This window comes from Carassius carassius, chromosome 34 (genome assembly GCF_963082965.1).
Source record: "Carassius carassius chromosome 34, fCarCar2.1, whole genome shotgun sequence".
NCBI classification, from domain to species: domain Eukaryota; kingdom Metazoa; phylum Chordata; class Actinopteri; order Cypriniformes; family Cyprinidae; genus Carassius; species Carassius carassius.
The window spans coordinates 1,584,653-1,598,163 of NC_081788.1; the positions used below are offsets into that span (position 1 = coordinate 1,584,653).

The window sequence follows — 13,511 nt, forward strand, 5'->3', positions numbered from 1 at the left end:
TTTAGTGTGTGGTGGTACTGTAGGTGTACGGTTAAAATAAATAATTAAACAGCTTTTTGAAAAAGATATGATATAAAGATGGATATAAAAGGTTTTAAATATAATATAGAAAATGTTTTGCAACGATTAATGTGAAATGAATTTAACTGAATTGTGTCAACGACACATCCGGGTTCCTCAATAGACCATATTCTTTGTTCTGTTTAATTATATATTTTTTCCCCGATCCTGGTAAAATGTATATTTTTAGTGATGACTAAAACTAATGTAAATGTTTTGTTTTATATTGTTTGCGAATGTATAATGTGTTTATATTCATTAAAAGAAGAAAATAAGACTTGGAGACGAATGAATGTATGAGAGGGAGAGGGAGAGGGAGAGGGAGAGGGAGAGAGAGAGAGAGAGAGAGAGGGAGGGAGGGAGGGAGGGAGAGAGGGAGAGAGAGAGAGAGAGAGAGAGAGAGAGTGGGGTACAAGAGATGCTAGCCACGCACCAACCGTAATTCATAGGTGAACCGTCAGAAAACTGTCAAAACACGGTACTCCTGCGTGAGATACGTTAGTTTTAATTAGCAATGGCTTTGAAGATATTGTGATTTTGTAGTAAATTCGGACGAGTGTGCACTGTAGCGTGCAGACGTAAACAGTGGGACACAGAGGGTCAGGATCAAAGCTGATGTGAAAACAGCTTCTTCTGCCCCGTAAAAAAAATGGATCTTGTTTTATCTGAAACAGTCGGTTTCAGTATATTTTTTAGAAACGTTTCATGTATAACCTTTTTAAAAGAACACAATGTTTTTCAACCTTAGTTAAATTGCTTTTAGATTATGTATATTATATAAAAGATAGAAGATAAAGAACGGCATGTTTTTCAACTTTAGCATGATAATTAATTATATTATATAAATTATATAAATATTATATAAATTATAGGCTGTTTTATATATAAATGTGAAATAACTGAAATGTTTTTCAACCTTAGCATGATAATTATATTATATAAATTATAGAATGTTTTATATATAAATGTGAGATAACTGAATGTCTCATATATGAAATAACTAAAATGTTTTTTTTTAACCTTTAATTAATTATATTATATAAATTATAAAATGTTTTATATATAAATGTGAAATAACTGAATGTCTCATATATGAAATAACTAAAATGTGTTTTAAACCTTTGTTTTAGTAAATTATATAATGTTTTATATATAAATTATGTAATGTTTTATATATAAATGTGAGATAACTGAATGTCTCATATATGAAATAACTTAAATGTTTTTCAACCTTAGCATGATAATTATATTATATAAATTATAGAATGTTTTATATATAAATGTGAGATAACTGAATGTCTCATATATGAAATAACTAAAATGTTTTTTAAACCTTTAATTAATTATATTATATAAATTATAGAATGTTTTATATATAAATGTGAAATAACTAAAATGTTTTTCAACCTTAGCATGATAATTAATTATATCATATAAATTATAGAATGTTTTATATATAAACGTAGAACACACCGATCCCATTTATACACTGCTCAGGAATGTAATGGGAGGGGGGAGAAGCCATAATAACTGGGATAAAGTTCAAACAAGTTAGCTGGCACAAACTTCAAACAGCTTCTGTCAAAACCACATGATCGATGCATCGGGAGGGTTTCCTAAAACCATGATTTAGAACTAACTAGGTCAATAGGGTAAAACTTTCTGTCAAAACCACTTGATCGATGCGTGGGAAACGGTCATAGGTTAGCCCCTGAACTCATTCCGGAAGTTCAACCCATCCATCATAAGGTCACCGGAAGTTCAACCTGTCAAAAGGTCAAAGGTCAAAGTCATAAATCATCATGACATAAGCAGTAGAATATATACTACTCTTACTTTTATTTTTCTAGTTTCACAGAATACCTACCAATCCAAAAAATAAATTTTCTTTTCAGTAGTATGTCGAACTAAAATTTGAAATTAAGGAAATACAGAATTTAAAGGGTTAGTTCACCCCAAAATGAAAATTATGTAATTAATTACTCACCCTTATGTCGTTCCAAACCCGTAAGAGCTTTGTTCATCTTCGGAAAACAAATTATTATATTGTGACGATTGGGGCGGGGCCAAGGGAGGTGGGAGCGAGGCCGGTGGAGTGATTGGAGATGAGCTACACCTGTTCGACCCGCCAGTCTCGAGGCCCACGGAGGAGATGGAAGGATATAAAACTGGAGCGACGACAGTGAAGGACGAGAGAGGACCAGGCCTGGGCTTTATTTTATGTTTTGGTTTTATTTTGTGCGCATCAGTCGTCCGTGAGGGGCTGGTGCGCTGTTTTGTGTTTATTTTGAATTATTAAAGTTGATTGTCTTTAATAATTGATTGTCTGCCGGTTCCTGCCTCCTTCTTCCCGAAGATTACGAAGGTTGAATTCATTACAGATATTTTGTTGAAACCTGAGAGCTATCTGACCCTCCATAGATAGCAACACAACTGAAATGTTCCCAGGTCCAGAAACGCAGTAAATACATCGGTTAAACAGTCCATGTGACATGAGTTGCTCAACTTCATTTTTGTGATGCTAGGAGAATACTTCTTTTTTTTTTTGCACAAAGAAAACAAAAAAATGGGGGAAGTGCAAGCATGATAATAGTTTGCGTAATAAGCATTGTTTATGCTTAGGGGAAAGCGTGCATATGCATTGTAATACTCTCTAAAATGGCAGAAGACATAACTCAGGGGAGAAGATAGGTTGAGTAAATTGTTTGTTTTCTTTGCACACAAAAAAAGTATTCTTGTAGCATTGCAAAACTCAAGTTGAGGCACCGATGTCACATTGAATGTTTTACCGATGTATTTAATACGTTTCTGTACCTGGGAATATTTCAGTTGCGTTGCTGTCTATGGAGGAATTAGTGACATAATTTTCATTTGGGGTTTAACTAACCCACAAGAAAAACTTTCAATGTTGGCTTTGTGGAAGATTCAAAGCCTTATAGACTCAGATAAATAGATTAGGTTAACAATCATTGTTTGTTTGAAAGATCTTTTTGACCTTCCTTCTCCTTAACATTACACACTTGTCTTTTTTTTTTTTGTAAATCACATATCCCACTCAGGACACCAAACTTGCATCACTGGAGCGGAATATTCGAGACCTGGAGGACGAGATCCAAACAATGAAGACAAATGGACTTTTGCACACAGATGGCCGGGGTGAAGACTTAAAACAGATGGAAGTCTATAAGAACCACTCAAAGTTCATGAAGAACAAGGTAAGAATGGACTCTTTGAACAGAAAGTCTGAGGAGGGATGGGTGGACAGATACTGTACTTTCATCTAACACTACTAGTACTGACATTAAAAACGTAACTACGTTTTTCAGTAGCTCATCTTTTTGTAACATGATACAATCTTTGTCAACCTGTATTGCACAAGCAGCGTTGGAACTGAGCAAACTGAGTGAATCACTAAACATCCTAAAATGTACTTTTTCATATGCAGTACAAAGATGGGCTGTGTCTGTAATCACCCCCATACAGTATATTGCACTATTTGAAGGAACAGCCATGTGTAGTGGTGTTTAAAACCACACAGGACATCATCAAGTACACTCATTCACTCCTATAATGTACCTCAATAATGAATGTATAACCCATGTATGGCTTGCTGAACGGTTTGCTTCTAGAGAATACCCACTCCACTGCGAGCGTTACGCTGTATTAATCGCCACATCTAGCTAAAAGATGCTGCATGCTGCACTTTCTGCACACTCTGTGTCTGAATTTGCTTACTCGTTTCCATTCACTTAATGAGTGGACTATATTAGTGGAGTAATGTAGAAAATAGTAAATTGGAGAATCAATCAGATTTGATTCTACAAACAAGTCAAATTACATTTACTTATATAGTGCTCTTGATGGTATACATTTGCTGTATTAAAATTGCACATTTCAAAAATGTTTCCAGTAGCTCAAAATGTAGAGCAGTGCACTAGCAATGTGAAGAATCTAAAAAGTGACATGATGTGTAGGTCAAGTATGGTAATCCATACTTGGAATTTGTCCTCTGCATTTAACCTATCCAAGATAGTGCACACACAGAGCAGTGAGTATTAAACAGACACACACACACACACTGTGAACACACACCCAGAGCAGTGGGCAGCCATTTTTTGCAGCAGCACCCAGGAAGCAATTGGGGCAGCCTTGCTCAAGGGCATCTCAGTTATGGATACTGAAGGTGGAAGAGAGTGCTGCTGATTCACTTCCTCCACTTACATTTCCTGACTAAACTGAGAATCAAACCCAACAACTCTGTGTTACACGTCAGACTCAATAAACACTATGCCAAAACTGCCCTAAGCACTTTTGATAAAAGCATCTACCAAATGCGTTAATGCTAATTCTTTTGAACAAGTAATTCATTTGCGATGTTTAAAGAGTTATATCTGATATAGTTTGAATGTTTATGAATCTACTGCATCCATACTGTCGTCTGTACTGTACATATGTCATTTTGTCATCACTATCTGGCCTAGATTTGTAATAGAAATCAGTGTATGCCACTATAAATTGTTGCAAGAACCCTCAAGAAGTTTCAGGCAAGAAGGTTCAGAGTTCAGTGGAGCATGGGGTAAAAGAGTGGAGGGGAGGGGAGGGGGGGCAAGGTCAGGAGGGAGTTCAGCTTCCTGACAGCCTGTTGAATGAAGCTGTCCTTCAGTCTGCTGGTCCTGCCTGAAGAAGCTGTGTGATGGGTGAGTGGGATCACCCGCGATGCAGCGGACTTTACTGGTGAGACGAGTTCCATAAATTTCCTGGAGGGAGGGGAGAGAGACATCAACGATTTTCTCAGCTGCACCCACTATGCATTGAATGCACTAGTCTCGGCACGACGCGTTGCAGGCACCATAACACAAAGTGATGCAGTTAGTCAGGATGCTCTCGATTGTGCCTCTGTAGAAGGTGCATATGATGGGGGCCGGGGCTCTGGCTCTTCTCAGTTTGCGGAGGAAGTAGTGACGCTGCTGTGCTTTCTTGGCCAGTGCTGTGGTGTTGTCAGTCCAGGAGAGGTCCTCTGTGATGTGCTGCTCACTCTCTTCACAGTTGCACCGTTGTTGGTCAGAAGGTGCATGCTGAGTGTGCAGTCATCAACAATCTCCTTCGTCTTCTCCACGATCAGAGAGAGGTTGTTGTCACTGCACCACCCAGCCAGGTTGCTCACCTCGCTCCTGTAGCGAGTCATTTTCGCGTTTTGAGTCATTTTCTCCTGATAACCCCGAAAAGAACTTAAATTACACTTTCAGTTTTAATCGTACAGATAAGAGCAATACATCAATCGAATCTGTAAAGGGTCTACTTTTATTTGGATACAGACATAATAACAACAAAACTTTGTGCACTTATAAAATAAAGATAACAAACAAGGTGCGCTGTCTGCAGCCTTTGTCTGCGCTGATCTTCTTTTACAAACACGTCATTAAAATGAACTGTAACTTCGTTAATACTCAACGAAGATACATGAGAGAGATATCTATAGAAAGCTTGACATGTCTACTTTTAAACTAAATAAGTGCCATCGAAAACAGATATTCTGTGAAAAAGTAATCCATATGAAAACAACGCGATGTCTGTTTTTCATGTCTCCCTTCATTATATCTAATGTGACCACGCCCCCGCGCCGAACGCGCTATTCAGATTCAAACTGAAGCGCGCGGCTCGAGTACGCCCATAACAGAAGAAAAAGCAGCGAGACTGTTCTTCAAGTTTTTATTTTACTGTTTGCTTCGCGATGAGAGGAATAAGACATAATAACACATAACATAACAAATGTAAAAACAATGCTGTTCTTTCAATTTATTCCCCCTAAAAAACCTAAAAATATTCTCAGCTCTTTTCAACATTAATAATAATAATAATAATGATAATAATAACAACAATAAATGTTTTTTTTTGTAGAAAATAATATTGTTAAAAAGATTTCTGAAGGATTGTGACTGGAGTAATGATGCAAAACAATTTGTTTGAAAGTCAGCTTTGATTGTTCCTGATAAACTGTTTAACTGCTCCCCCAAGTGGATATTAAAGTATGTTGTGGGATAATTAAATATATTTTAAATAAACTACAAACATAAAATTATAAAGATTTATTTTGTTCTCACATTCTCTCTTGTAACTCTTCCCTCTAACTCTTTAGCGGGAAGTCGTGGCCTAATGGTTAGAGAGTCGGACTCCCAATCGAAAGGTTGTGAGTTCGAGTCCCGGGCCGGCAGGAATTGTGGGTGGGGGGAGTGCATGTACAGTTCTCTCTCCACCCTCAATACCACGACTGAGGTGCCCTTGAGCAAGGCATCGAACCCCCAACTGCTCCCCGGGCGCCGCAGCATAAATTGCTGCCCACTGCTCCGGGTGTGTGCTCACAGTGTGTGTGTGTGTGTTCACTGCTCTGTGTGTGTGCTCACAGTGTGTGTGTGTGTGTTCACTGCTCTGTGTGTGTGCATTTCGGATGGGTTAAATGCAGAGCACAAATTCTGAGTATGGGTCACCATACCTGGCTGAATGTCACTTCACTTCACTTCACTCTCAGTGGCACAGATGACTGAATGGCTCATTATGCAGCTCATTATTCAGGCCTTTGTCTTCTCAGGTGTAAATCACAATGATATTCATGATAGTTGACGCCTACTCGCATATGACTTTTACCAACAAAAAGTGTCTTAGAAAATTTAAATCAATAAATTGTATTCTGTGAGTGAGTAAACAAGATGATTCTAGGCTACAAGCTCCAGTTCTCAAAAATCCCGGGAACCATTGTTCTTTATGTGTTTTATGGCCTTATTCAAGTGTTTTAACATTTTTAGTTTTTCACTAACCACGCATAACATTTTTTTTCTCAAAAATACAATCATGTACATGCATGCATTTCACATATTATTATAGCCCAGTTTGTGCTGATTACAGTGAGATTAGACTTTACCCATTTAGATATTTATAAGAAACTGAAAAAAGCACAAATGTCAGGGCATGGCAAAACTTCTCCAGCCCCCAAAAATACCCTTAGACTCCAGAGGGTTAATAAAGAGGTTCGATTTGTGTGACGGTGTGCAGTCGTGGGTCAGCAGAGTCAAGAGGAGGGGGCTCAACACATCATTGGGGGGCCCCAGTGTTCAGTGTGATGGTGCTGGATGTGTTGCTGCCGACCCGTACTGCCTGAGGTCTTTCAGTCAGAAAGTCTAACAGCCAGTTGCACAGCGAAGTGTTGAGCCCCAGTTGGACCAGTTTGTGGATGAGCTATTGAGGGATGATTGTGTTGAATGCTGAACTGAAAACTATGAACAGCATTCTGACGTACAAGTCCTTTTTTTCTCTAGATGTGTGAGTGCTTAGTGGAGGGTAGTGGCGATGGCATCATTGGTCGAGCGGATGTACTGGTATGCAAACTGGAAGGGCTCCAGGGAGGGGGCATGGGGAAGCACTTCATGAGAATGGGGGTAAGTGCAACTGGACGGTAGGCATTGAAGCAGGATGGAGACGGCTTCTTCGGGACTGGATGATGGTGGTAGCTTTGAAGCATGTGGGGACAACAGCCAGACTTAGTGATATGTTGAAAATGTCTGTGAAGACATCAGTGAGTCTCTCAGTACACGCCCCGGAATGTTGCTGCTGAGGGACCTCCTCACGCTGTCCGGGGACATGGTAATGGTCTGTATTCCCTGCCACAGTCTCCAAGTGTCTTTGTTGTCACATAATTTATGGGCTATCCTCCTGGAGTACTGTCTTTAAGCCTCTCTGATGCCAAGAGATAGGATGGCCCTAACTGTCCTCAGGCCCACCTCATCTCCAGCTCAGAAAGCAGCATTCCACGCCTTCAGGCGTCTGTAGATCCTCCCCTGTCATCCACGGCTTCTGGTTGGCTCGAATAGTGATGGTATTTGCGACGGGTACGTCATCAATACACTTGGTGATGTGGACAGTGACAGTCTCGGAGTACACTTGGTGTTATTGTATGTGGCTGCCTTCTTAAACATGTTCCAGTCAGTGGTGTCAAAATAGTCTTGAAGAGCCTCTGACGACCCTTCCGGCCACACTTGTATCTGTTTGTTAACTGGTTTGGCGACTTTCATTTGGTAAGTCTGTATGCAGGCATTAGCATGACAGGGATGTGGTCTGAGGTAGCGGTCTTCAGGGGTCCAAAAATTCGTGCCCGAACCCGAAAGAGACCCGTAATGTACTACACCGAACCGACCCGGACCCGTGTAGATCCGAGAAATGCCTACCCTGACCCGACCCGGATATTATTTGAAATCTGGACCCGAACCCGCTGGGAAGACACAGACCCGACTGTAACATATTACAGCTTAAATTGCTATTACAAGTCAATAAACCTGTTGCGAAAAATAAAGCTTTTTGTCTTACCTAATTTAAAGAGCCATAGTCTCTCTTCCTTGTACCTGACTGCCTGTGATGCATTACAATCCTCCGACAAGAAAGTTATCCATGTTATTCTCTCGTTATTCCAAGTCCAAGCTGAATCCACTCATTATTTCAGCTTCAAAAGTCCACTTGATGACACGGTGACGGATGACAAATGCAACTGTGCATTCTGACTCGAGTTAATTCGCATAATAACTTCGACTGTTTGCCCTTTTGAACTATAATAACGATCGCTCGTGCAATGCCATGGCCGCTGACATTATTTATTTGCTATCATTTGATCTCTGTGCTCTCTGCTCTGCATCGAGTCTGAATCTGACCACTAAAACTTTAAGATTAAACGGTTCATTTATATTATAAAAATGGGAGAAAATGTAAAACGCGGTTTGGCGGTCGAAGTGCCCCTCACTGGTTGCCATAGAAACATGAAATGCGCTCGAGACTGCACATGCGTGCTAGCTGTATCAACCTAAAATGCTTTAACGCAATTTGACCGTCATAGAAAACATTCATGTGACAGTTCACCTCAGATTGTGTTGCTGATTTGAAATATATAAATATGAGTGTGTCAAGTCTGCAAGCATTAATACCGTGCGTGCACTTGTATTAACTCTGACTCTGCGCGCTCTGCTTCTAAAAGCAGAGAGAGAGAGAGAGAGAGGGAGAGAGAGAGAGAGAGAGAGAGAGAGATCACTTTTTTTGGCTCACTCTTTTCTTTTCCTAATTTTACAAGTTGCAAGTTACAAAAAACACAAGCAGTCTCTGATCATGGGTGTTCTCCGAGTCCGATGACTCCAATCGCACGGGTATTACACACAATGTTAAACAGACCCGGGACCCGAGGTAATAGATTCGGACCCGACCTGGACCCGGCTGATCATTTGAAATATAGACCCGAACCCGTACGGGTCCCGGGTCGGGTCCTGGGTCGACGGGTCTCGGGTGCATTGTGAAGACCTCTAGTCTGAGGCACCGAGGTGGGGGAGAGGAAGGGCTTTGTAAGCTCTTTTCTGTGTGGTGTATACAAAATCCAATTTTTTTTTACCTTGTATTGGAAATGTAATGTGTTGGTGTATTTTTGGGAACACACTCTTTAGTCTGCATGGTTGAAATCCCCAGCTATGATGAGAAAAGCATCAGGGTGGGCTGTCTGCTGCTCACTGATGTGCTGGTACTGTTGCTAAGCCATGTTTCCGTGAACACAAAAACACTACATTCTCTTACAGTTCTCTGAGTTGATCGTAGTAATCAGATTTAATCCACTTCATTGTCCAAAGAGCATACATTAGCCAATACACAATGGTGGGGATAGCTGGCTTGTGTGGGTTAGTCGTTAGCCTAGCCCAGATACCTCTGTGCTTACCTCTCTTCTGCTTCCTCTCAAGCCTCTTGTAGCGCCTCCGCTGTGGGCGAGATGCCGGAGCAGACCGAGATCACGCAGCTCTTCGGCGTGCACAGAGTTTAATTCTAAAACAGTGGTTCTGCAGACATCATCAAGCAGAAACTCACGACTGTAAGCACGCTTAAATACAGGTAGATGTGATGAAGACATACAAAAACACTGCGACTAACATGACAAAAAAAAATGAAAACACCATTTTGACGGGAGATAGAGAAGGACACGCTGCCATCAACTGTGAAAAAAATAAAATAAAAATGTTGTAATTCACTTCACATGTTGACCAAGGCCTGTGAGCATTGTTACATGTGCTTCATGACAGATACAAGTCCAACTATGTCTAAATGTCTAAACCTGAATTTCTTGAAATTATTTTAGTGTACAAGTTGCAGGAGGAGACCAAAAACAGGCCTGGTATATCTCTCATCAGTTTGAATCAGAGTTGTCAACCCTATGGCAAAAATGTATGTCCTGAAGGATACCATTGTGTCACAAAGGACTGGCATAAGGTGACTGGGTCGGGTCTCGAACCCGGGTCTCTCAGTCAGGAAAAGCTAATTACCTACCTCTGGTCTAAGGGGAAAAACAGTTTCCTAGACCCATGTGTAAAAGGAAGGGCAAACTCAGGGGCTCAGGTAACTCTAAAGAAGGCAGTCTTTACTTGATCTCAATAGTCAAATATAAACAAAAGATCAGTTACAGCATTACAAAACAAGACATAAGGTAGGTCAAATGCTAAAAGGAAAACATAACTTAACTGTTCTATAACTCAGGTAATCCATACTGGGTAGGCTCAAGACTGAACACAGCTCAATGAATCTGCCAAACTTAAATAGGTCAAAATACAAGTGGAAAAATTAACTTAATGATTAGTCTTAACTAAAGAGTTTACAGTCGTTAGTGCCTCCTAGTGGCCCGGAGAGTTCTCACAGTATGTAGGAGGAGTCTTACAGGAGACCCTCTTTCATGGTGCGTTCACACCAGATGCGAATGAGGGATTAAGTGTAAGTGATTTACATGTTAAGTCAATGCAAAGATGTGAAAAGACATTCTGCGGTGTGATTCACGTGAATGAGGTGGCACGAAAGACGCGATTCGCGTGATAGAACCTGAATCTGAACTTTGGCAAAATTTTGCACCGCGTTAACCAATCAAGAGCTTGCTCTAGTAGTAACGTGATTACACCGTAGTGAGCAGAGGGAAAATCTGAAACAACAATGGAGGACAAAGTCATCGTTGCTGTATGTGGATACCCAGAGCTGTATGATACTTCATACTTTTACAGAAACAGTAATAAGAAGGATCTTGCTTGGAAGAAATAGATTAATTGAATAAAGACCAAAGATTTGGGCATTAGCATTTCCTGTTAGATTTACCCAAAACAAATTATATTTTATGTTTAAGAGACATCAGAGCCAGCGGCACATGTCAGAAGACTAGCCGAGCTGAGATTGCTCTAGGCGGTTACATGAGCACTGAGCTCCCATTGATCGCGTGGAGCTGATCGTCTCCGAAATCGGCAAAACACATTTTTAAATAGGTGCAGTCTTTATAAATTAACTGAATATTTGAGTTTAAAACAACTATTTTCTTGCCTGAAATACTTTTAAAACTACATTTCATGAAAAAATAACAGTAATATTTTGAAAATTATCCGAATATATGGTGGTTGAAATCACAATGCTGTGTGAACTCAACTGGCAGAAGCCCCTCCCATGATATGAATTTGCGTCTGTTGTGAAGTTAGTTTCATGCTCAAATGAATCGAATAAACTCAAAATGTTCAAACGTCCAACTACGCGTGAATAGCGTGATTTATTCGCTCAAGTAGCGTCAGGTGTGAATGTCAAACCAAACTGACATTCAAATGGAGTCAAGCCCAAATATGAATGGTGTAGGGTGTTAAAAATGGTGTAGGGTGAGAAAAATCAGCCCAGATCATTGATCATGATTATTGGACACCAGGCACTTGAGGGCCTTCTCTGTTGACCCGTTCTGTCTGACCATTAAACTGAGGGTGGAACCTAGAAGATTGCAACCCCTGATCAGAGACCATGTCCTGAGGAAACCCGTGGGTCCTGAAGACATGCTGCATCATGAGTTCTGCGGTCTGACAAGGTGTGGGGAACTTAGGCAGAGGTATCAGATTACATGCTTTTGAGAATTTGTCTACCACCACCAAGATGACTGTGTTACCTTGTGATTTGGGGAAGCCAATTAATAAATTCCAAGGAGATGTGAGACCATGGGCATCTTGGGATGGGTAAAGAATGGAGTAGACCTTGAGGGTGGGCTTAAGGTTATTTATTTTGGGTGCGGACTGCAGGAGATGCATGTCCCCACTGCAAGACATCAGATCGTGTTGCAGATTGGCTCATGTCTGTCCTCCAGGCACGTGCACACATAGACATGAAAGGGGGCTTGAGCACCTGCCCTTTTTATTCCTGGAGAGAAAGTGCCCTTTTTTCTGGAATGCTTTTTTTTATTTTTGAAAAATAATATATATTTCTGTTTGCACACAGCTTCCCTGTCAAACAAATATATTTATTGAAATATAGTATCTCAGGTCAGGAGTTCTGAAGCGCTCCCTCTCCCTCTCCCCCGATTGTTAAACCCGATTGTATTGCTTCCGCTAAAGAAAATAGTCCGCTCCGTCTCTACAGTCAGAATCCTGTGAGTCCATAGCAACGCTCTGTTTTTCATGGCAACGGTCTGTTATACTCCTCACAGCGGTCTGTTGGTTATAACACACCGCATTCTACATTGGAATTCAACCAAGCCACGTAATAAAATAAGTTAATAAAATAAGCATATATCACCACCAGGTGATATGCTTTAGTTATTTTGTTTATCCTATTTACCTGCATTTCCCTGTCAATTAGATGCAAATGTGCGCATTTTAACTAGTTGACGCCTAATTTGCATACAGAACGTCCCCAGTTATTGACTTACATCAAGAGTCTTTCCCCCTGAAATGTAGAAATCTAAATTGGTGAATTTAGAAGAAATCTACAGATGCAAACAGATGGAGGATACACTCTAAAAAATGTAGTAAATCTGAGTAACTGCATCTGGTACATTAATAAATAAAACTGAGTAGAAATAAGTTAACATTAAACTTTAAAAATAACAATATTTATAAATTAACTATTAAAGTAATTTCACTTTTTTTATTTCCTCGAAACCTTTATAAAATAGTATTCCATACCACCACAAATACATACATGACATTGGCTTTTATTGAATTTTTACTCAATTATTTTGGTAAGTTTAATTTTAAAGTGTTATGTATTCTGATAACACCAAAATAATTAAAACGATGTAGTGCCTTGTGCAAAAATAAACAAATTATTAGTAAAACACGCCCCTCTGTTTGATGCAGTTATTTAGGTTATTCTAAATATGAAGAGTTCAGATAAAAAAACCTCTAAGTGCCATCTGAAATTTCCTTCAATAAGGATCATTTTTATCAAGCTTGTATGTTTATGTTCACTTATTTCACATTACTGGCAATGAAAATTACCTATTAATTGTCATTTAAGTTAAATTACTGAACTTAAATACGAGCTTGAAAAAAAAAGCTCATAAGAAAATTTCAGATGGCACTTAGAGGCTTTTGCATCTGAACTCTTCATATATACTTGAAACTAGTAGCATAGAAAATGTGTTCAAAACATGC

At 39.7% G+C, this 13,511-nt stretch overlaps 1 protein-coding gene across 1 annotated transcript in view; it reads left to right on the plus strand.

The window, feature by feature from the left end:
- The window catches only part of LOC132114649 (ERC protein 2), a 54,554-nt gene that overhangs the window by 16,124 nt on the left and 24,919 nt on the right, over positions 1 to 13,511 (plus strand). Inside the window, exon 2 of the mRNA XM_059522883.1 lies at positions 3,120 to 3,275. Coding sequence (XP_059378866.1) covers positions 3,120 to 3,275 — 156 coding nt within the window. The remainder of the gene's footprint in view (positions 1 to 3,119; positions 3,276 to 13,511) is intronic.